This window comes from Notolepis coatsorum (assembly GCF_963971535.1).
Source record: "Notolepis coatsorum genome assembly, chromosome: 8".
NCBI lineage: Eukaryota > Metazoa > Chordata > Actinopteri > Aulopiformes > Paralepididae > Notolepis > Notolepis coatsorum.
The window spans coordinates 129,263,106-129,289,539 of record NC_140172.1 but is presented as its reverse complement, the minus strand read 5'-3'; the positions used below and the strand labels follow the sequence as shown (position 1 = coordinate 129,289,539).

The 26,434-nt window shown below is 40.2% G+C and overlaps 1 protein-coding gene across 1 annotated transcript in view; it reads left to right on the top strand.

The window, feature by feature from the left end:
* The window catches only part of LOC311233267 (F-BAR and double SH3 domains protein 2-like), a 124,031-nt gene that overhangs the window by 22,353 nt on the left and 75,244 nt on the right, over positions 1 to 26,434 (top strand). Inside the window, exons 3-4 of the mRNA XM_084320206.1 lie at positions 1,116 to 1,161; positions 23,741 to 23,814. Of these exons, the coding sequence (XP_084176332.1) occupies positions 1,116 to 1,161; positions 23,741 to 23,814 (120 nt within the window). The remainder of the gene's footprint in view (positions 1 to 1,115; positions 1,162 to 23,740; positions 23,815 to 26,434) is intronic.

Genomic DNA, 26,434 nt, shown 5'->3' with positions numbered 1-26,434 from the left:
GATAGGGAATTTCTTTATTTAATTAAAATGTTCACAACAACATGGATGCATGTACTCTGCTAGCATGTTTAATATCCATAATACTAAATGTTTGACTAAGATTTCTATGAAACTTTATTCTTATAATTTTTTTTTTTTTATAATTTTTTTTAAAAACTCATAAAATATATTGGGTCGCACCTAAATCGGCAGGGTCGGTCGGCAACCTGAAACCAACTATTATTTTTGTTAGGCCTTAGATGTTATAGACTGGCTAGATGTGTTACATGTTGGAGACTGGTTAGATATGTTGCATGTTAGAGACTGGTTAGATGTGAAAGAGAACCAGGCTAGGCTGAGCGATTAATCGATATTATCGATAATTCGAATGAATGATTTGGGACGATTTTGAAAAGAAATATAAAAAATGTCGAGTCACCTTTTTTATTTTACAAAAAGTGATGTTTGGTGAAAGTTAGATTTGGACTTTATTAATCCCAATAGGGAAATTCATTCTTGTTTGATGATCAAGAGGCACCTTTTATTTGTTTTAAGTAAAGTTTGGTGAAAAAGCAGGTTATTGCACTATTAATCCCAATAGGGACATTCATCTTTGTTTGATCAAGAGTAACCCTTTATATATATATAATTATAAAAAAAAATTAAGTGAAGATTGGTGAAAGTTAGGTTTGCACTTCAATCCCAATAGGGACATTCATCTTGGTTTGATACTTTTTTTGTGTAAAATATTTTTTTATTTTTTTAAAGCTCTCAAGAGAACAAAATCGATTAAAATCGTAAATCGGATTTAAAAAAAAATTATCTGGGATTTTATTTTTAGGCCATATCGCCCAGCCCAGCTATGCACTTACGTAACCCACTGCTGCAGCCTGCAACTGTAAATAGACTCCAGACAACAACAGATGAGCAGCCTGTGGAATAAACTGCAGAGCCAGCACCAGGTGAAGCTGTTTGGGGGGAAATGAATGAATTGCACATGTCTGTGTGTAAAGCCATGATCTTCTATCAACATGCTTAAGGATGGGAGGTAGTGTGTCAGACTGATGATTTACGATTATGAACTGTGTGTTATATCTACAGTATATATATTACAATCCGGTCTTCTTTTTCTCCAGGACATTTAGCCAGAAGAAGACAGCCATAGAGAGGGACTATGCCCAGGTGAGTAATTGCCTTATCACTGGTTTGAGAAATAGAATATGGCTGTTGTGTTGGGCACTTTCTTCTTGAATAGAAAAGGTCACCTGGTTCTCTGTTATTTAATTTAATTTAATTAAATTTAAAACCTTTATTTCAACTCGTAAGACACAGATGTGACCCAGCGATGACGAGCTTACAAAAAAATACATAGTTCATCAGCAATATCATACATATAGGCACAATAAATAAGAATAAACAGTAAAGAAATCAATCTGCGAATGAGGCAAATTTTTCTTAATCCCTGAAAGGGAGAGTTTCCAGCCGACGGCGGCAATTCACAGTACGTTTCCCAGCGTGACACTCCGAACCCAGAGATCCTGGGTTGTTCCTCGTGGTCAGATCACTGGCGGATGTTAACGCACCGCAGGAAAACACCACAACAGAGACGCTACATCTGATAGTGTTCCTCCCCGACGCGTCGCTTCCGCCCCGCTTTGTTGTCTCTGCCCGCAGCTTCCTAGGGATGTCAGCCGCACGCCTGAGAATCCTCCCCTCTTCTCCTCGGCTCTGCTCCGGCTTTGCAGCCCCATGTGGAATGTCCACCGCCGCTGTGAGAAAAAAGGGGGTGTGGCCCCCGGAGTTGTCCAACCAGTAACCTCATGCGTCTGCATCTGATTGTGATTTGCGGACGGCCCTTCGCACACAACATCATATACAGCGGTGTGTTTTTTTCCCCTCAAAGTGTTGAGTCGGAACCCACATGTGGGCCTTGGGAAGTTTAAAGGGCCACTCCGCCGGGGGAAAAAAACAAAATTTGTTTTGCTCATAATCCTGCGTGCATTTCAGAACCTCAATAAAATAGTTTTTCACACATTCATTTATTTTTAGAGTAAATGCGTTTGAATATGGCCACCACATTGAATCCTTGTGTTGTGTTAATTACAGCCCTATGAAATTATAAGGTAGCAGTCCCTATAAGACAGGGTATTGCTTTCACGGAGCTGTAATTAACACAACACCCTGATGACATCACTGGTGGCCATATTCAAACATATTCTCATTTACTCTCTAACTGTCCAACTAAAAGCATGTGTGCAACGTTTTAGAGTTTTTGGATGTGTTTAATTATGTGCAAAATAAATCAGCATAGTTTATTTGGTGATGTGCCCCTTTAACACATCCAGTGCCATTCACCAGAGGTCGCTGTGGGCCGTGTGTGCCAGCGCTGTAATGAACGGGGGTACATGACTGTGTTTGCAGTGCTAAAACTATATAAAATATTATAGCTATTGATCTAATAATATAGTCGATTGTCATTGAGTTTCTTCTGGTCAAGATGCAAAAAACTGAATTTTCTTTCATCAATACATTCCTGTTTTATACCATGGTGAATATGAGTATAGTTTTAGAGTAATTCTGTGTAATCCCAGGAAACGCAGCTAAACGGCGTTTTATTGCATTTCATTAGGAAGCGTGCCATTCATCGCTTGGATCAACAATCAATCTGAAATCAACACTAGATTATCTGTATTATGTTTCATCATGCATGCTTCGATCGTCACCAACGGCATACGTTGTGGAGTAACGTTACAGGACACGCACAGATCACAATGGAGGCATGCTCGGATCAATGCAAGATTGATAACATAGCACTTACCTTGACTAGGATGTACTGCAAAAAGAATAATCCAATAATCTGATCACCATTCCAAGTATTGATCTGGATCGTGTTGCCAAGATAATTCACAAAATGACTAGGGCTGTCTTAAATACTTAAATACTCGATGGGCATGGGATTCGAATATGAAAATAAAATTCGATTATGTAAATAATTTTTGTAGTGCAAAATCAACTCTGCCTCTCTTTGTTAATTACAACAATCAATGCTGTTTGTTATTTAAGATGAGGTCGGACTCGGCACTGACAGATTTGTGTTCATTGTGCTGCTTTTATAAAGCCTCAAATGACGGCTTACAATATTTCATGGAAGCAAAGTGTTTAGTTTGTCTAAGATTTAAAAAGGTTTAAACTTTACAGCACTGACAAAGTTGAACAAAGTGCTGTACAAGTCCCACAACATAAATGTTTTATTTTTATTTTTTTATTATTAAATTCTTTTTTATATATACCATGTTTTTTTCCCCGAAGCTTCGAATTAAAATCGAATCTCGGCCCCGAAGCTTCGAATTCCAAAAAATAAATCGAAGGTCAGCCCTAGAAATTATATGAATCCACGGTGCTTGATTCTCGAGTAGGAAAACCCGGACTGGATTTGTTAGATCAACATACAGGCTGAGCCAGAGTGAATCCAAGGATGTGCAATAGCGTCCGCAAGGCGTTAGGCGGCAGTATTGGACGTTTGCGATCTCGGACCCATTCAGGACAGCCTGCACAAGGTGCCTCGATGGATTATGAATGGCAATAGCAAATAAAAGAAATAACGACCCAGAAACGAGAATCTTCGTTTTTTGGCACTGAACCGTTGGGCCACAGAAACGAGAATAGGCTAGTGCGTTAGCAGAGTAAAATCAGGATACATTCTGTCCCATTAACCTAAACAACAATCTGCCAAATCTGTGTTGGGTCATAGCATTTTTTACTCTGAAAATGTTTTAAAACCACCAATACAGTAGTACACGTATAAAACACTGATACAGTAGTACATATAAACCATTGATACAGTAGTACTTCACTTCAATAACGTTTGGATGGTAATCCATTTTGTGAATCCATTTTTTCACAACATCTTTGTTGGCCGACGGCTCCTGCTATCTTAGCGTTAGCAAGCTAAAGGGCTGCGCTCTGCATAGCTTAATTAATGTGCATAACATACCTGTGTAACGTTAATTAACTTGTGTTCCGCTGGGAAAGTTCAGCATCACTGCATACACTTGGTTTAATCCAAACGTCCATTCGTAAACGTTGTATTATGAAATAAGACTGGTGAGTGTGAGTCGCTCAACTCTCTTTTTTGCACGATTGATTCATTTCCTGATAATGTATGATTGACGCGCATAAAAAAGAAGGTAGGCCAGCTGTTACATAGCTTGCATAAAACTGTCTTGAGGTTCCACAAGTTAATCAAAATCCGAAGTATTTCCAACCGGGGCTTGCGATGCTCAGAGTGCAAATCACTGTCTTGCGACAGGCGGTTGTTGTTGTTGTTCATTACTACTCATACGTTGTTCAGCTCAATGACGTAGCTTAATTATTCATTTGAATATAGAATATTTGTTGACAGCCTACAAGTACAATTACCGGTAGTTACGGTACACTACATCACCCCTGGGTGGAACATGGAAAGCCAAACTTCCCCCACTGTACCACTGATACAGTAGTACATATAAACCACTGATACAGTAGTACATATAAACCACTGATACATTAGTATACTACGGCTGAGCCCAAACGTTCGAACCTTCATTCGTTACGTTAACATTCGAATTTATTTTTTATAAAAAGAAATATATATATATATATATTTTTTTTAATTCATTCTGGTTTTTCTTCACAGTTGCAGATAAAGATTAGGCTACACTAATATTATAGTATTAAAAGAAACTGAATTATATTCATTAAAGAAAGTTGATTTAGTTGGGCTGGGGCTTCTCCCTGGGCTGGGTCTGGGGCTGGAAAGTTGATTTAATAAAAAGAAAGACTCATTTAATCAGATTAATCACTTTATTCAACTTTGTTTGAGGATATTTATATATATAAAAAAATTTATTATAAAAAAAAAATGTTAAAAACGAAGGTTCAAACGTCCGTTCGAAAAACCCTGACGAAGTTCGAATCCCAAAAACAGGCTTTGGGGACAGCCTTATAGTATACATATAAACCACTGATACAGTAGTACATATAAACCACTGATACAGTCAGGGTTTCCCATTAATTACCTAGACTGTGGCTGCCCGCCACAGTCTAATTAGTCCCGCCAAAAAAATAAAAATAAAATGCTAATAGTTTTTTTTCTTCTTTTTTTAACTATTTTCTTTATATATATAAAGTTTGACAATAGGGATGTATCGGTAGTATTGGCAGTGGTAGTAGTCGTAATAGTAATCCACTATATATTTTTATTTTCTAAAAAATAAACCAGTTCAGGTAACCACTTTTGCTTAATTTCTTTGATGGCTCAAATGTATGCTCTAGTCCAGGGGTTCCCAAACTTTTCAGGCCGGGGCCCAGAAAATAAGGCGTCAGAGAGCCGCGGCCCAATGCACATCGTCTGGCTTTTTTTTTTTTTTTTTTTTGCCATGCGACCGATTTTTTTTGCCAAATATCACTTCAATCCTATTAAGTTAGTTCAAGTTAGTTATTCATTTATATGTGCTATTTATGAGAGGGCTAACTTGTTGCAAAATAATAATGATAATAATAATAGCCTCATTAAAATACTATTGTTGCTTCAGTTGTTTTCAGCGTTTTATGTGCATAATCTGTTATTTAGTTTGAAATGTTCGTTGAAATAAGTAGATTTTTCGTTTTTGTTTATTTATTAAGTTAATATAAAACCATATAGTCACATTTTAGAATACAATAGAATAGAATTTTAGAATACAACTAGAAACACTGTCCTGGCCTGCTTCTAAGTTCAGTGGCCTGACAAAAAAAATTTAAATAAAAAAATAAAAAATAAAAAAATAAAAAAAAATATATTTTTAATTTTTTTTTTTTTAATCATCTCGCGGCCCACCCGTGGCTGCTCGCGGCCCACCTTTGGGTCGCGACCCCGACTTTGGGAACCACTGCTCTAGTCCAGTGGTTCCCAAACCTCTCCTCGAGACACCCCAGCCGTTCCATGTATTTGTTAAATTCCACCACCAGCACACCTTGATTCAACTAATAAAGGGCTAGTTAAGTTGAATCAGGTGTGCTGGTGGTGGAATTTAACAAATAGATTGAACGGCTGGGGTGCTTCGAGGAGAGGATTGGGAAGCACTAGTCTAGTCGATTTTGTGTTTTGAGCACAAAGTTCATCATAGATCTAGCCTCTTTATTTTGCTCTCAAAGTGCACCAGATTGATGCATTTAACTTTAAAATGTACAACAACAAAAAAGTTCAGGGGGGGCATGCCCCCGGACCCCCCTAGAGGGTCGGAGGTTCACCCCCCATAGTCTCTGAAAATCCTGTGGGAAACACTGGATACAGTAGTACATATAAACCACTGATACAGTAGTATACATATAAACCATTGATACAGTAGTACATATAAACCACTGATACAGTAGTATACATATAAACCATTGATACAGTAGTACATATAAACCACTGATACAGTAGTATACATATAAACCATTGATACAGTAGTACATATAAACCACTGATACAGTAGTAGTATACATATAAACCATTGTTACAGTAGTACATATGAACCATTGATACAGTAGTACACATATGAGGGTTTATCAAGCAACACTTGAAGTCTTGTTGAATGTAATGTTTTGTGTGGACCCCAGGAAGACTAGTTGTTGTCATGCAACAACTAATTGGGGATCCTAATAAACTCAATAAACACAAATTAGTTATACTCAAAGTAAGTATAACTTACAATGTAGATTGTAAGGTAACGTCCTAAACTCTTTCTCCAATCAAGAGCAACTCCTCAAGATGAGGGTTCAGTTGTCAGTCCTATGGGAGTTAATAGGGGGACGTTGCCATCAGGGCTGTTGAAAGAGGACCTCTGCGATACTTAGCATGTCTGTGTTGTGCTGCGGGTGTCATGTTATTATGTCCTTTAGCAACACATTCACATGCACAGCATGGGTCCCAGAATAGAAACGCCAAGCGGTGCCACTGGTCCTCGTCAGATTGACACCAGAGACGGGGGAGATTAACATTAAGGAAATGTCTGATGAGCTGGATGTCATTCCCTGCCTCATTATGCATGACCTTACGCATCTGGTGCGTGCGACCACAGGTGACGGCAAGCCACGGCGGGGAGCTGTCCAGTGGACAGTGGTGCTGAAATCCTGTGCCATGGCGAGCACACCTGCAGCTGCTGTGCCATTCGTCACGACCTTAACTGTAATAATAACGTCACACAAGGCCCAAACAAAATAATCGCTAAATGCAACATCTGCGGTATCAAAATATAGGATGCTGGATAGACCACATCAAACTTCTATCAGGCACCTAAAAACGCACCCGGATAGGTCAGTCACTCGTTAATGTGAACGTTAACGTTGGCACCTATGGGAGGTTAGCAAACATCAGCTATCTAATGTTAGCTTGCTACTAGCTTTGTCGCTGGGGAAGGTCAACCTGATTAGACTGGCGTTCGCTGGATATTTTGAAAAGATGAGCGAGTGTCTGTTTGCTTGCCACACTTGTTCACATAGAGTGCCGTCTTTGCCGTGGCTATAAAAATGGTCGAGTGATCATCCAAGTTCCGCTGCCACCATCTGCTGGCTAAAGTTCGGCCGAGAGGCCGCGTTAATTATTAACGTCGGCTACAGGCAGGTTACAGGTTTATTGTTGACCACGTAACGTTACTGTCTTATTAGGTTACCATTACACTGGGTTTGAGAGGCTAGGGCCTAACAAAAATAATGGTTGGTTTCAGGTTGCCGACCGACCCTGCCGATTTAGGTGCGACCCAATATATTTTATGAGTTTTTAAAAAAAATTATATATTAAAAAAAAAAAAAAAAAAAAAAATTTTTTTTTTTTTTTTTAGAATAAAGTTTCATAGAAATCTTAGTCAAACATTTAGTATTATGGATATTAAACATGCTGGCAGAGTACATGCATCCATGTTGTTGTGAACATTTTAATTAAATAAAGAAATTCCCTATCCATAGTCGCCGTGGGAAAGAATAAAATAAAAAAATAAAATAAAATAAATTCCCTACCTACCCATGGCCAAACTGACAACCAACCTGAAACCAACTATTATTTTTGTTAGGCCTAGAGGGATGTTAGTTTACAGTAAAGACTCAGTGTATTTATACAATATATGGTTGTACTGTAATGTTATTACATGCCTAATACTGCAATATTTTCTTATTACTCTGAGTAACGTTAGTCTATATCCATTTCAGCCACCTTCTATATTCAAGGGGGACAAATTATATGGCCTGATAGAACACTAAAGACTTGAGACTTGACTTGTGACAAAAAATTACTTGTGAGTTGATGTGTTATTTCTACGCTCCTGGACAGTTCAGTCAGAACAACATTTTTACGTCACCTGGATGTAATATCTGAGGCTGCTCCATAGACAATGAATGGGGCGCTGACTGTTTGGAGAAGCCACGTAATATTGTGTTCTCGCACCCAAGTGAGGTTTATGTATCGGTATCGCGTACAGGTCTGAACCAGCATTTCAATCTGAGAGCTCTCACCAGGATTTGATGGGCCCACGACGTCAGCCCATGGAGCAGCCACAGAGTTTACATGCAGGTGACATCCTCGAGGGATCTCTTGACTTCTAGCTGTAGGACAGCATGGCACACGCTCACACATATAGACTGAACTGCGCTGGGCTACAGGAATAACGTGTCAGAATGGCGTTTCCCTTTTTTTTTTTTTTTTTTTTATAAAGATGTGAATGGCTGTGGGTAGGCATTAGGTATTTCCAGTGATGTGCACAGAACTAATCAGAAAAAGGCAAAACTTCCTCAGATGTGAGATGTTTAAAAAAAAAATAATAATAATTTAAAGCTCCATTTGACTATTGACCAGCTTTTGAGAAAATAATTATGGACTTAAAGGAACACTTCACCCCAAAAATGATATAACCGATATTGGCATACAGACCCTCATATAATATATAATATTCAGATCTAATTATATTGCTTATTTTTATGTATTTCTATTATTACCCTGCCCATACCTTTACCCCCCCCCCCCCCCCCCCCCCATGCTGTTATGACGCCGGAATTTCCCCACTGGGATCAATCTTACTATCTTATCTCATAATATGTATTGCCTTGAATTCTTAAAGATAATATTTTTTTTTTTCTCATTAAAGTTAATGGGGTCCAAATTTAACAATGGCAAAACTATATCAAAACATCCGTTTACAAACTCTCAAACGCACCGTGCAGTATAATCCAATAGGCCATAAGGTGAAGCCTGAAAAGTGTCTAGAAAACTATTTTCGTTCCCACGTCTGGGAACTACATTCTGAATGCATTTTTCCATGCAATACCATCATGGACATTGGGTTAAAAGTTCTCCGCAAGATATCCTGCCGAATTTTGTCAGGGGCCATATGTATGGAAATTACAAACATTTTTAAATTGGTTGGGAAGACAATCTCTCTGAAATTGACATTTACACATGTACCTAAACATCAGAGACTCAGAGTCAAATATTGGTGCATTAGTATACTTGAATGTGAATTTATACCATGATATGCAGCAAATTTGTATAAAACGCTTTACCTTGTGATTCCCAACCTGCAATATTAAATATGCAGGTACAATTTTCTAAAGATTGAGGTTGTACACATAAAACAGTTCAGTGGATAGTAGGGGTGCATCGATTAATCTAAATGCATCGATTCTTATGTGACGATTCAACTGCATCGATTTGAAAATGTTAGAATCAATTATAATTGAAATTAATCGAAATTAAAAAAGATTTTTTTTGTGTATTGTTTTTATTGACCTATGACCCATTCATGCTGAGTGAATCAGTTCCCCCAGCCACATTTGTGTATTACATTTTTTTTGGTGAATTAACTGATTGAATCGAATCGTGGTCAAATGAAGAGATTTCATGATGCATTGAATCGTTGCCTGAATAATCGTAATCGAAATTAATCGTTGTGAGGTCGCATCGTTACACCCCTGGTGGATAGTATAATGAGAAAAATAATAGACCCACACATTTTTTATCAAGATGGTTAATCAATCAAAACACTACACAATCCCCTTAATTTGGAATAATGTAAAGAAATGGACAAATCAATAAGATTCTCATTAACCTTTTTATTTTCCATTTAAAAACGAAATAGAATGCAGGTACAAAAATACAAACAAATCACACTATACCTACTGTATAACCCTACCCTAATCCCCTCACCATATACATCCCAACCCCAGTCCACACCATCACCCACCACCACACTTCCCAGGCAACACTGATGTTAATCATCCTCACCACTATCATCTGAGTCATCATCCCATGTATCCCTATCCTCAGTTTCCTTAGAAATTTGCACAGTTTTGACATAGATCTGTACATGGCAGTTTTGCAGACACACAGGGACATCTTCCTGTCTCACATTTGCCTTGTTTGCAACCGCAGTGGACTACCTGCAACACACTATCACTATCAGGAGCCGGATTTGTAGTCATCCAGGTCACTGTTAACTCCCCATCCTCTACGTACCACCCATTGCCAACGGGTGAAGGGGCACACATTACAGCTTTCAATGAATGTCTCATTATAGCTGCTTGGTAATTTGCCATTTTGCAGTGTTGGTACAAGGCGTCACTTGTCAGGGGCATAGAGAGTTCTGGCAAAGCCGATGACGCCATGCAGAATGCTTTGTATCTTGCATCATTCACATTCTTAGCTGATGGCTGGCCATACAGGTGGCACATATATTTGCTAAGACCATGAAAGGTAGACTGGTCTAGGGTAAAACTGCTACCCAGTTCTGTAAATGCAGTCAGGTACTCCTTTTTCTCACAAGCAACAGGACATTTTTTCCTCTTGCCCTTGCCATGAAAGGCACTTGTAGAGTCACAACCCCAATAGATCCCAATAAGTGCTGAACACACATTGGTGCCAAGGGCTGATGACACCTAAGCCTAGCTACACTAATATGAAAAATAGACTATTTGATGAGACAGTTTAGCTGTGTTTTTTATAGTTTACATAACTAGCATTCTAGTTTTCTTCAGATACTGTATGCCATCTAGTTAGCTCCCCCCTTCCCCAGGGGTGCATGCTAGCTCTAGTGTGTGTGTGGGGGGAGGAAGAGGTGAGGGTAACGCATTGGTTCTGAAAGCTAACATACTTTAAACATCACTATGAACTAGCAGAGCTACATAAACATCACTGTAAAACAATACAACTAGATGGCATACAGTATCTGAAGAAAATGTGGTGGGGGAAATATCTATACAGTATAGTATCGCGATACTTTGCGTGGTGATACCGTATCGATACAAGGACGCCAAGTAGCGACATAAAAAAAAATATACCGTAATTCCTCTAATAGTAACCCCGGCTTGTATTTGTTTCAACTGTAGCGGATACCAGGCTTGTATTAGGAGGAGGCATGTATAAGAGAGAGGCCTATATTTCTAATTTTCAAACCGATCATAATGAATAAATCAACATTTTGTGTCAGTTTGAACCCGGTTAATTTATTGAAACCAAGTACTGTATGAAATACGGTAGTAAACAGTGCAATTACAGGTGGTCAAAAAAAGTAAAGTAAAATAGTGCAATCACAATACTGGTATAATAATAATAATAATAATAATAATAATAATAATAATAATAATAATAATAATAATAATAATAATAACTTCGTTTTATACAATTCTGAGGTAGGCTTACTCTCTTGGTAAACATTAACACCATACCATTATATGGTATTTACTGCATAGCCAGGCCAGCATATAACAACAATAACAAAATATATTGCCTATGGTAAATCCGTTGAGGGAAATACCGTAATTCCTCTAATATACATGAAACCCGGCTTGTATTAGGAGGCCGGCTTATAATTGCTTAGCTCAACAGCGCACCCGGTCATTAATGGAGACCCGGTTTTTAATTGAATACCGGTTACTATTAGAGGAATTACGGTATATATGATTTTATTTTAAAGAGTACATGTTTTATATAATTTCAATTTAACAGTCATTTTATTTCAAACCCCCCAGTTGCTGAAGGGCTCTGGGGCTGCATAACTTATTTTTTGTTTTTGTATAAGGAAGTTGCATTGTTCATTTCAATACCTGTAATAGTACAGTAGTCCACACACACGTGCATTCATTTAAGTTGGAATATGACTGTAATACAAACAGTTCGGTTTGTCAGGTACATGCAACACAGATTACAGTGTTGACATCTGTCTGCTTGAGAAAATCCCATTTGCTGCAATAAAAATTATGGAAGTGAGATGAACAGACTGAAAACTTTATTTTATTAGATAAAACATGTTGACAAAGTTTTACTTTGCAGTTGAAAAAAGGTAATAAATCGCAATATATCGCAATATTAATATCTCAATACTCAGCATATCGCAATATATTTTGAATCGCAATACTATCGTATCGTGACTTAAGTATCTGGTGATTCCCACCCCTACTAGTTATGTAAACTATAAAAACACAGCTAAGCTGTCTTTCAGCACAGCATCAAATAGTGTATCCACATCTTGAGCTGCAGAACACGTTGTGGCCAGTTTCTCAGCTGTATCCAAGCGCTTTTTGTCGATAAAACGCCTATAGCAAGCAACATTGGCAAACTCTATCTCTAAACAATGTTTGTAGTCTCCGCAATGGTATGATTCTCGCCTGGCAAGTTAAGCCACCGTTCGATGCAGTTTCTATATCTATCCCACCCTGTCTGTCTAACATCTTGTACACTTTCTTTCTGAATGGACGTGAGATGCATATAACATTAGGCGTGTTCGAGATTGGCTAGGCGGACGCAGATCTGCGCAGGTTTTACTACGGCCTCGCCAAGCGTGTTGCATGACGGTTAGAATGTTGTCCGACTTGCTCTGAAAATCTGACCAGACGAGGCGCGGAAATCTCGCGGGAGCGAGCCACGCACAGCCTTCAGAGCGAGGCTCCACAGTACCACTCACCCGACTGCTCCACGCAAATGCATGATGGGAAACGGCTTGCTATCTCTGCGCAAAGCGCCTATTAGCTCAGAAAAGTTGTCACCTGGTTGTCACCACCAGCCATGCCCACAAGAGGAAGTTATGAGACGTTTGATTGATTGATTGAAAACTTTATTAACCGATTGCAGAATGGGTACAACAATACAGTACGGATCCCGTCTATCAGATATATTAGACAATTACGTTTTGCATTTATAGTCATGACTCAATGAGCAATCTGAGCATTACCGCTCTATGTACAGTACTCCTCTAAGCAATCTGGCTCTCAGTTAACCCAATCGCTAGATAGATTAACGAATTCCATATAAATCTATAGTTATTAATGATGCAGCAGCTGATCTGATACTGTATCCCACACACACACACAGTTTTGCCTCAATACTATATATATAATTCTGTTTTGTCTCAATATACAGTATATATATATATAGATGCAAAACAGAATTATGTGTGTTGTGTGTGCGTGCGCGCTGCGGTGGCCAGGAGCGTGCAACAAGATGCTATACATTATGGATTATGAATAGTATATTCCACTATAGCAGTATATGAATGGTGTGCTGTACATTTGAATCTAATCTAATTTTGCACGCGGCCATCGCATTATAATGAGCTGGACAGGTGTGTATGTCTGTGTGGTGGTGATGTGAATGCGTATCTGCCGTGCGAGACTAGACGAGCAGGCTGTTGTCAAATCTGAAGTGTCCGACGTTCTGACTCCTCCCCCGGCTGCACTCGGCTACTCGTCTATTTTCGAGGCGAGCCGAAATCAATCTCGAACACGCCTATTGTTTAGAAACCTTTTTGCAAACTTTAGAAGGCGTTTTTGGTCCATTTCGTCCTTTTCTGTACTCTCCGATATGTACTCTGTGGATTCCATGAATTTTTTTCCCATGCTCTTTTTTTTGTTTTGAAAATCGATTTTCATCTCTTTTAAATCGTCCTAAATCATTCATTCGAATTAATCGATACAATCGATTAATCGCCCAGCCCTACTACGCGATGACCAAAGTATCCGTTCGCGAGGAAAGATCTAGTCCCGACTTTAAAAGTATAATTGTACAAAACCGGCAGGATTGTAGATGGAGAACTTTTTATTCCTAAATCTACACAAATGGATCTTTCACCCAGAGTGAACATTTCGTAGTCCCCCAAGGTTGGAACGGGATGAAACGATAACGGGGTTCACTTTATGGCCTACAGGTCTCTCGGTACTTACCAAACGCATGCATTTTTGCAAAAAACCTTGTTTATATATTTATTTATTTCCGGATACATGCTGCCTTCAAAAGGGGTTGTCATATAGAGTCCAGTATTCACAACGTTGTAAGTGGTCGTTTTCTGCAGCATTCCTATTGATCTCTATTGTATTTGGGCCTGTATAAAAACTGTTGACAGAACACTTACATTGTTTGAAGCGTTTGTTTTTTTAAGTTAAGTCAAGTAATTACTTTCCAACACTGGCCGCCATGAGTGTTCGCACTATTAAAAAAAGTTCAGTTTTATTTGTTTTCAGGCAGGCTCCTTCAGCTTATGTTTGGTCAGTTTTCAGGCTCCTTCAGCTTATGTTTGGTCAGTTTTCAGGCTCCTTCAGCTTATGGTTGATCAGTTTTCAGGCTCCTTCAGCATATGTTTGATCAGTTTTCAGGCTCCTTCAGCTTATGTTTGATCAGTTTTCAGGCTCCTTCAGTCTTCCCCTGTGGTATTTGCCCATTCAGCTGCAGGATATGTTTTTCATATTTTCATTTCATATTACGCATGTCTGTGTGACCTAAAAGAGGTAATGACTATTTCTGGTTATGTGATGATGGTCTTCGGCAGAATGTATATCTGTTTGTTTTGTCTTAAAGTTGCAGTGTGTGAGCACTGCCTAACACCCGTATACTCTAGAAGGGTTCACTTTGTATTTATAGATAAAGAAATGTTTTCCTCAATGTTACCCCTTTTGTATTCACCTAGTTATCATCTATTTACGGTATGTGTACCAAAAACATTCACAAAAATAATTTCCTTTTTTATTTTCGTTTAAAGACATCCATTGTTTAGAAATCCATTGTTTTCTCTTCCTGTAAAAAGTACCTACTCCGTGGGGCACTTCAAGGTGAACTCCTAAAATATTGTCCAAATACAAAGTCAATTTTGAACAACTGATGCTTTAGGATGTCAATCAAATCAACCAACCTGCCCCACAGGTCTGGTGCATTCAGACATCTGTCAAATTGAGGAATCTCACAATGCTGTAAATGCCATTTCCATAGATGTTTAAGGAATATGTCACTTCCTGTTTGGGGTCTTTGGGCCCCTTCTAGGTTTTCATATGGCTGACACATTAGATTCAAATGTATTGTCATTATGCAGCACAAGTAAGTACAGTACAACGAAAAGAAGTTTGGCATCCAACCAGAATGCAAATGTAGCAGTAAAGTGCAACAGCAATATACAATGTACAGGTGATTAAACTGGGTACAACATATACAACTTAGTACTACTGAGTGTAGTGCTAATCAGATGTATACAGAGTTGTAGTATAATATGCACAGTGATACATGTGTAAAGACAGTATGGTAGTAGTCTAGAGTAGTAGACACTTAAAGCATGTATTCCATATTTGGTCAGTCTGGTATGTTTTTTTTTAAATAACTTTCTTTATTGGAAGAGTTTTCAAAATTATGCAGACAGTTTGACACCTATGATACTAATATAACTGAAATGAAAAGACAAAACATTTTAAGAAATAAATAAAAATAGGGAAACAGAGGGGGGGGGGGGACTCAGTCGTCACAACCAGGCAGGGATGTCAAGGATTCTATGTGCTTTAAAAGGGGTCTCCAAGTCTTCTCAAAGGTATTCAGGGAGCCAGTAGGGCCTTTGAGGGAGAATCTGAGCTTTTCAAGATTAATAGATAATAGTAGTTCCTTAACCCACCTATTGTGAGATGGAGGTTTAGTATGTTTCCACTTAAAAAGAATAAGTCGCCTGGCCAATAAAGTGGAGAAGGCAAGAACAGGATGTGATATTTTGGAGGGTAGAGGCTGCAGAGGAACACAGAACAAGGCCATGAGAGGATCAGGGGTGATGGTAAGGTTGTAGGCTGTGCCGATAGTTTCAAAGATTTCAGACCAGAATGTGGCAAGGCTGGGCCCCTTCCAGAATGCAAATGTAGCAGTAAAGTGCAACAGCAATATACAATGTACAGGTGATTAAACTGGGTACAACATTATACAACTTAGTACTACTGAGTGTAGTGCTAATCAGATGTATGTACAGAGTTGTAGTATAATATACACAGTGATACATGTGTAAAGACAGTATGGTAGTAGTCTAGAGTAGTAGACACTTAAAGCATGTATTCCATATTTGGAGCTTTCATGATGTCAGTCTGGTATGTTTTAACAGTGATCCGTGACGGCGGTGGACATTGTGTATTTTTGGTGATGTGTTATTTCCTGTTTTGAGTTTTGTTCAGGCACCCCTTTTGGAATGTGTAAGGGTCACCCAGTAGACATACACTAAATATGTCCCTTCCTTTTCAAGGTCTTTGGGGAAACCCTTATCTGAAGAGTCATCACATAACTCTGCCAAATCTCGGTGCCTTTATTATGCCTTTATTATTTATTATGCCTTTATTAAATTTAATCACTTGTATATAGGGCTGCAACGATTAGTCGACATAATCGACGACGTCGATTATAAAAAAATCGTCGACGAGAAATTGTTGCGTCGATTAGTCATAAAAAAAAAAAAAAAAAAAAAAAAACTTTATTTAATTTTTTTTTTTTTTTTTTTTGCACTACCTATCTTTGTGAGTGGCTTCTCAGGGTTCCAGACAACATCATAACATGATGATCCCATAGCAAATTTTGGACATTGAAAACATTGTTCCCCTGCAGGAGATGATGATCAGACTAGACACACAATACATTACACAGTACACACGCACTCCTCTCACTCACACACAGCGATCAGAGTAAGACACACACATACACACTCCTCTCACTCACACACAGCGATCAGAGTAAGACACACACACATACACACTCCTCTCACTCACACACAGCGATCAGAGTAAGACACACACATTCACACTCCTCTCTCTCACACACAGCGATCAGAGTAAGACACACACACATACACACTCCTCTCACTCACACACAGCGATCAGAGTAAGACACACACACATTCACACTCCTCTCTCTCACACACAGCGATCAGAGTAAGACACACACACATTCACACTCCTCTCACTCACACACAGCGATCAGAGTAAGACACACACACATTCACACTCCTCTCACTCACACACAGCGATCAGAGTAAGACACACACATACACAAATTACACAGTACACACCTCTCACTCACACAGCGATCAGAGTAAGACACACACACAAATTACACAGTACACACACTCCTCTCACTCACACAGCGATCAGAGTAAGACACACACACATACACACACACGGACTCCTCTCACACACAGCAAACAAAAGTTATTTAAAGTACACTTCCACTTTAATTTGTATTATTTAATTTATTTATCTTGTTATGAGTGATTGCTGTATTGTTCTTCAAATACATTTTCATTTAAAGTGGCTTAAAGATCCAAATTAAAATGTTTCATGAGTCATTATTTTAATTTGCTATGGGATCATCATGTTATGATGTTGTTGTTTGGTCCTGACAAGAGTCTCAAAGTCTGGGGTGATGGTAGACAAGCAACTCTGAGGTCATGCTCAATGTCCAATCTGTTCCTCTGCTCTGTCTTCAGCTGGACCAGAGCTGAGAACCCACTTTCACAAAGATAGGTAATTAAAAAAAAAAAAAAAAAAAAAATTGTTTTTTTGTTGTTGTTGTTTACATTGGTTTTCGATTAGTCGACTAATCGAAAAAATAATCGGCAGATTAGTCGACTACCAAATTAGTCATTAGTTGCAGCCCTACTTGTATATTGCTATTGCACTTTACTGCTACCTTTGCACTCTGGTTAGCACAGTCCTTGTGCTGTGTATTCACAAGAATTTATAATCTAATCTACAGGTGTATACTGCACCTGCTCTTACCACTGATATATATATATATAAGGAACTCTATACCTCACAATCAATCCATAGCAATACCTTCAACATCTACATCATTATAGTTGTCACAGCAGCCATGCTTTGGTTTCCCATGGAGGCTGGCTGCTGTCAGCCTGTGTGAGGATGGATGCTCCGCCGTGCACACACACACACACACACACGTACACACACACGTGTTCATTATATGACCCGTGGGCTTGAAAGCCATTTTTCATTAGAACATCTTTGGACCCGTTGGAACTGTTTGTTTAGTGTATTTGCACTGTATACACTAAACAATCTGGATGCCTCATACTGTCATAAATCACACACTGGTAGCTGCTAATGTCACCTTTCCTTCATGGAGAGCTTTTATTTTATCTTTATTTTTAAAGAATTTGTACCCGTCAAGAGGCCTGTGGTCTGTTGGGGAACAACACTGATGAGTTTTTTTGCGTTGAGCAACAGCTCCACCACTTTCGTTGAAATATAGATTAGATTAGATTCACATTGTAATTATACAGCACAAGTACAGTGCAATCTACCCAGAGTGCAAATGTAACGGTCAAGTGTAATAGCAATATTAAACTAGAGTATATATAAATGGGTACTACTGAGTAATAATGCCAATCAGATGTATGTACAGTAGGGGTGGACGGTATAAACGGTATACGGTATAAACGGTATGAATTTGCTCTACGGTATGGATTTTGACTATACCGTGTAACCGGTAGAGAAGCTCTAAAATAGCAATGACGTCGTCGTCATGTAACCACAGCGCGACTATTTCAATCGCATTTGCCCCTAAAAATAGATAGAATTAGTCATAGATAATAGATATGTGCAAACTGGAAAAAGTTATTTAGGAGGCTTCGCGCAGTGGGCGCAGTCAACACGCAATTGTCATTTCATACTAAACACATATCACCGCGGCGCACAGCAAGTTTCAATTTCAGTTCCTGGCATTTTTAACCAGTGGAGAAAGGTAAGAGATCTTACCATCGTTTTTCTTATATTAATTATTCTAAGTTAATAAAACATACCTGGTGATCAACTACAGTTTGCTGTAAACATTATGATATGTGTGTAGTGTTATGATAACGACGGCTGCAGCGGAGCCGGGAGGACGGCTAGAGCAGCAGTGGATTTGCGAAATAGCATGCAGCTGCAGAGCCGCAGAGCCAGGGGCTCTTTCAGGTCTGGTCACAGGCCGCTCAACAGCGCCCCCCCACCCAACGGCTGAATTGCCCTGAATTGACCTGAAAGAGCCCCTGGCTCTGCGGCTCTGCAGCTACATATGCTTCTAGCAAAAGCCAGTATCCAGCCCCGCTGTTGCAATGGGAGCAGCACGGAGTCTCGACTCGGGACTTATTTTATTTGGAATATAATGACTTTATACGCAAAAGTAGCCTAGTTTTAAGTTAAACTATTATAAATCTACATGCCTTGAGGATGTCATTCTTTATATAGCCTGCCTATCAGGCAAAAAAAATTATTCTAACGGAAACACTGATACCGTGATATATACCGTTACCGTCTATGCTTCAGATTATACCGTGATATAAATTTTAGACCATACCGTCCACCCCTAATGTACAGTATTGTAATGTACAGTGATATAGGTATGAAGACATTATGGTAGTAAGTCATACTGGCCAGTGGTATAACTAGTAAGAAGTTAGGGATATATATATATATATATAGTATCTACAGGTATGTAAAAAGGATTATATGCAGGTATATTCAGACAGATGTGGATATATATGATATGAATATATATATGGTATATACAGCATTATTGTACATGCTATCATACAAAGTTATATGGGTTATATGCAGGTTATGTCCTAGAACCCATAATAAACAAGATAATAGATGGAAAGATGTTTATTTTCAACTGATCTCTCAGAATCTGCAAGGTTGGTTATTAGACGTTGGCTATTCTCTCAGACTTGCTTTTCTGGAGTCCAGAGTCAGACATAGATACCAATGTCCAGTACAAAGCTATCCGACTGCAAGCTAGCCTAGCTTAGCACAAATGAATGGAAGTGGATATGGACCACTAGCTTAGCTTAAAAACTCTGGGAGAGGTGCTATTGCTTTCTACTTGCAGAGAGGAAATTGGTATCTATTCTTATCTGAAAGTAAGAGCATTTCCCATAATGTTGGCGTGTTCCTTTTTTTAAGATGAATTGTGTAGCCCTTTGTTCCAGTAGTGTCATAGTAGCTGAATGACTGTCTATGTGGTGTGATGCCAGTATCGGGTACCATTACTCATTAGACTTTGCACCGTGAACCGATAAAACGGCGGTATTTATTGCGTGGCTGCAGGTTGAATGGCGTTCTGTGTCATCATGGCTGCCGCGTAGACAGTTGGTCATGTGATCGATTTAGACACCCCACTGCCAACAGTTGAATCAAAGTGTGTCAGAGTGGCCTTAAAATGCTACCCCTCTCCCCCCCCTCCCCCAAGCCAACCACCACCCCTCTGTCTCTTCTCTACCCGCCTCTCTCTCTGTGTCTCTTACACCTGCAAGCCGCCGTAACCATTAGCCAATTGATATTCAAATCACAGTAAGTAATAAAATGTCCCCCTCTGTATGTCTCTTCCTCTACCATCCTCTCATCCCTCCTCCTCCCCTCCCTCTCTCTCTCGCCCACCACACCATTCAGGCATGTCAGTCGACTATTCTCTCTCTCTCCGGCTCCTACAATGGCTGGGTTTGTGGTGGGTTTGGGGCTTTGGCTCCAGGCTCACGGAGACCAATGAGTTCAGAGCTGGAGCCTAATGTGTATTGGGGCAGGAGAAGAGAAGAGAAGAGAAGAGAGGGCCTCATCTTCTCAGAGAGAGGGTTCAGAGCTGGAGCCTAATGTGTGTGTCGGGACAGGAGAAGAGAAGAGAGAGAGGGTTCAGAGCTGGAGCCTAATGTGTGTCGGGACAGGAGAAGAGAAGAGAAGAGAGAGAGGGTTCAGAGCTGGAGCCTAATGTGTGTCGGGACAGGAGAAGAGAAGAGAAGAGAGAGAGGGTTCAGAGCTGGAGCCTAATGTGTGTCGGGACAGGAGAAGAGAAGAGAAGAGAGAGAGGGTTCAGAGCTGGAGCCTAATGTGTGTCGGGACAGGAGAAGAGAAGAGAGCGAGGGTTCAGAGCTGGAGCCTAATGTGTGTCGGGACCGGAGAAGAGAAGAGGGAGAGGGTTCAGAGCTGGAGCCTAATGTGTGTCGGGACCGGAGAAGAGAAGAGGGAGAGGGTTCAGAGCTGGAGCCTAATGTGTGTCGGGACCGGAGAAGAGAAGAGAGCGAGGGTTCAGAGCTGGAGCCTAATGTGTGTCGGGACAGGAGAAGAGAAGAGAAGAGAAGAGAGCGAGGGTTCAGAGCTGGAGCCTAATGTGTGTCGGGACAGGAGAAGAGAAGAGAAGAGAAGAGAGCGAGGGTTCAGAGCTGGAGCCTAATGTGTGTCGGGACAGGAGAAGAGAAGAGAAGAGAAGAGAGCGAGGGTTCAGAGCTGGAGCCTAATGTGTGTCGGGACAGGAGAAGAGAAGAGAAGAGAAGAGAGCGAGGGTTCAGAGCTGGAGCCTAATGTGTGTGTCGGGCAGGAGAAGAGAATAGAGCGAGGGTTCAGAGCTGGAGCCTAATGTGTGTCGGGACCGGAGAAGAGAAGAGAGAGAGTGGAAGTGCTGAGCCTGGTCAGTTCAGAGGCCAAGGGTAGAAACCAGTTCAAGGAATGTGAATGAAAGCTGGATGAGAACAATATTCTTGGAGGAACAGAAACATAACCAGGAATGAAAGTGATTTCCTACATTCCCAAACATAACCATTATTCTGAAATATGATCATAAAGTTCCAACATTTAATAGTTTTAAATGTCAATGTTTTCTTGTTGATATTAAGTGGAATCAGTTTAGACTTGAATTATATGACAACTGACTGCAAAACTGCTAATATATAGGGCTATGCTACTAATATAGAATATACGGTGCCAGACATAGTGCCAGATGGTGTGTAATAATAATACTCCTAATATATCGCTTTGGATAAAAGCATCAGCTAAATGACTACATGTAAAATAATATATTTGATTTGGCAGATCTTTTCAGTATTTAATTCCATAACTTATAACATTTACATAATGTTTTATGAAGTAAAAGCTTATATATTTTTTTAGGATGAATAATAACACATGAGGCATTGACGGGCTGCCCAGCCAGACTGTGCTCCAACTCGTTAGTTCTGGAAGTAGACTTTGACTGGAAAACCCTCCTCACCTGTCTGACAAACAAATCAGCTCTGGGCACTTTCCCTTGAAATCTATCCCAATGGCCAGACCAAGTAGTTGAGCTAATGAATGTTGAACATTATTATGCACCATTTCTCTTTGCTCTAACCGTTATGGAACATTGCTATATATAGGATGACTTGTCTTGAACCTGACTGGGGGAGGTGGGGTGGGGGTGTTATGCTCAAAATGCACCAATGGAATGGAAGAATCATTTTAGTTCATCCGATTGGAACCGTCTCTGTTAGCTTTTGTTAGCTAGCCTTGGCTAGGTCTTCCTCACAGCGGCTAGCCAACCCCGGTCGGCTTGCGTCTTGTGCTCCGTTCTGCCCCGTGTTTTCGTTGATGCAACAGCAGAAGGATGTCTCCCTGACACATACCAGAGGGACGCACTGAAGCAGAAATATTCCCCCACTTCTTTATTTTCGCCTTCTGTTTACTCTGCCCTGCTATTTCAGTTCCTCAAAGGCTAACCTCACTGCTGGCAGTGGGGGGGGGGGGGGGGGGGGGGGGGGGGGGCAGGAACCCAATATATCTCTGGGGGGTGGGGGGGGGGATGCGGTCAACATGAATTACATTTTTCTGCCAAAAATGAGCCTAGCTCAGCATAAAATAACAGGAAGCGAGCCAAATTCCAAGCTATGTTCTAACAGGTGAGCGAGTCCACGGAGTGTTGAATTATGTCGGGCTAATTGTAAAAGGTGTGTAGTTGTAGCTGGATAAAAATGTGCCTTGCCAACAAGTACATGATGAGTCTATGGATCTCAGGTTGATTATGGTGAAGGGGCGGTCTTTATGAAGATTCCTTCGGAGAAGAAGGAATGTTGTACAAAAAAAAAAAATTTAGTTTCCTGTAGGGTTGTGTAAAACTATATACACAAACAATTCGATATTGAATAGTTTTGTTTGAAAAATCCGATATCAATTCTTTAAAAATCAATCTTTGGATCTATGCCTTTTTTCAGTGGGTGTGTGAAGATTTTTCCTGGCTTCATGTTATTTCTATCGCACCATTTGTCCTGCGGATGTCTATGTTTGCCTTGCGCCGAGTTACTGCTGATCTATGAATCTTTTGACAACAATGGCAGCCTTGGCAGGTGCTTGCCCCCGAAAGCAACGCCATCAAGCGTAATTTAATCTACATCAAATGTAATCAAAATAAAATCTAATCGGGACCTTGTGAATCGAAATTGAATCAGGTAATCGGTGCCGATACCCGGCCCTAGTTTCCCGGCTGTTCTCCTCTTTAGAGCAACTAACCGTAGTCCCTGGGCCTCTCGGTTCCATGTGTTATTATTTACCATTATTGCTACCCTCTGGTTTATAGGCCAAGGTCTTGGGGTCGCCGTCTTCTAAGCGGCATTATCTGACGAGGAGACACAGGGCATAGATCACGGCGTCAGAGGTGAAAGTTCACCCTCCTCTTCTCTCACCCGTTTCCACCCTGCAGGCTCTGCAGAAGTTGGCGAATCAGTATCTAAAGAAGGAGTGGCCAGACAGCCCAGAGGAGCATGCGGACCACAGGTATGTTCTGCCCCTGGAGGAGAGAGGTCTCTATCGTCAGTGAGGGGGGAAGAGAACCGTCAGTGAGGGGGGGAAGAGAACAGTCAGTGAGGGGGGAAGAGAACGGTCAGTGAGGGGGGAAGAGAACCGTCAGTGAGGGGGGGAAGAGAACAGTCAGTGAGGGGGGAAGAGAACGGTCAGTGAGGGGGGAAGAGAACCGTCAGTGAGGGGGGGAGAGAACCGTCAGTGAGGGGGGGAAGAGAACAGTCAGTGAGGGGGGAAGAGAACGGTCAGTGAGGGGGGAAGAGAACCGTCAGTGAGGGGGGGAGAGAACAGTCAGTGAGGGGGGAAGAGAACAGTCAGTGAGGGGGGAAGAGAACAGTCAGTGAGGGGGGGGAAGAGAACGGTCAGTGAGGGGGGAAGAGAACCGTCAGTGAGGGGGGGGAAGAGAACGGTCAGTGAGGGGGGAAGAGAACAGTCAGTGAGGGGGGAAGAGAACAGTCAGTGAGGGGGGGGATGAGGGGGGAAGAGAACCGTCAGTGAGGGGGGAAGAGAACCGTCAGTGAGGGGAGGAGAGAACCGTGTCTGAGCCAGTGCTGCGTTCATTCACTTGGCTTTGATCGGATACTATCTTTTAATTTGATTGATTAAAAATAGGGATGCTCGATATTGGCTTTTTTACCGATATACCGATATTGTCCAACTCTTAATTTCCGATATCAACCGATACCGATATATGCAGGGTTTCCCCCCCCAATTTTTTTTAAATAATTTCAGGTAATTAACATTACATATCTCTTGTTGTGGAATTAACACAACATTATGCATACTTTTGACAATAAATAAAATCAGAATTTGTTCTTACTTGCTTGCCTGGGTAAATAAAGGTTATAGAAATGTAAATATTTTGTATTTTCTTATTTTTTGAAAACCGATACCGATATTTTCCGATATCACATTTTAATGCCGATATCGGCCGATAATATCGGACATCCCTAATTAAAAACCATTATTCTTTTCCTGCAGGGAGAGTCAGGTGTCTGTAGCAACATCAGCATTAGAATAACTGGATTACAAGGCAAAATACATACAGTAGTAAATAGAGCAAAAAGAAAAACCGGATGAGTTCGTATTAGATCTAGCGGATCTCCCAGATCTCCCGATCCACGGCGGTTAGCCCGTTTTCGGCCCTGCCTGGTTGTGGAGCTTGATGGCTACTGCCAGAACCGTTTGGTGGTATGTCGGGGGAAAGATAAGTCTATGACTGACCATGTCATAGACTCAAATTTGTGATCCACTGTTTTCATCAAAGATTAGAAGAATAGTTTATGTATTCTTGTGTTCATAGCAGCTCCAGGGTATGATATTTTTGTTAGTTTGGTCACCCCGGTACATGTGTACCTGTTACTGTGTGTCAAGTTGTGTTTATTTGTAAAGCCCAAAATCACATTACATGTCTCAATGGGTCCACAATGGACCAACAACAGCCCATGGCTAAACCCCCAGTGAAGAGAATCTCATACTAAAATATTACCACCACTAATGCAAGTTCATTCATTCAATCTTTATTTTAAGAGTTTGTATAATCAATTAGAACAACTGCAGATTATGGTGGAATGGTTAATAATAATAATAACTTTATTTGTATAGCACCTTTCATACAGGGGATTGCAGTTCAAAGTGCTTGACATCGGTAAGAAATAAGACATACAATCAGTGTAAAACAAGCAGCAAGAGCAAAGAATAAAGTGGGATAAAGATAAAATAATGCAGATATACTGTATTAATCAAATCATATCAGAACCTCACGTTCCAATAGGCTTCTTGAATGTCTGTAATCTGTTACAAAACATGATAAAGGTCATAGTATGCACTATGCACCCAGCGGATAGTGGGGCCTAGAAATAAAAATAGAAATAAGTAAAATAATAGCATGGGTAAGGTTTTTCACATTAGGATCTAACAGCCCACTTTGTTTATGGTTTGATTAAGTTTTAGAAGAATAGAAAAGACATGAATGATGAAATGAGCACAAAGTGCAGACATACTATAAAATCAGTGTTTTACAGTGCAATAAAATAGTTCTGGATTACTGTTTAACAGTTCAAACTAAAGTTGTCTTTACCTACTGTTTGGTATCCACAGTTTAAAACCTGACAGTCTTCCCTCTTGTTTGATTGGTTGGTGATGAAGGAGTTAAACTGACCAAAGTATTGAGTTTGAGAGTTTGTTGTTGTATGATGTTCCACGTAAGAGGAGCGCAGAAGCTAAAGGCAGACTTCCCAAGTCCAGTACAAACTCCAGGTGCTTTAAGTGTAGGAGCCAGTCATTTGGTCATGTACCATAGGGTCCAGATGTCCACTCCAACAGAGAAGCGAGATAAATTGGACAATCTCCAATTATGGCTTTATATAGAAACGGATGCCAAAGCAGCTCTCGCCTCTCTGCTAGGGAGGACCATCCAACCCTATTATACAGGACACAATGGTGAGGACTAGGGCTGGGCGATCACGATTCTCTCACGGTTCTTATTTTTTTCAATAAAATAATAAGTAAAAAGAATAAAATATTTAATATTTTTTTTAATAATACACGGGACAAAACATGTCCTACATAGAAAATTCTAATTTATATAAAAAAG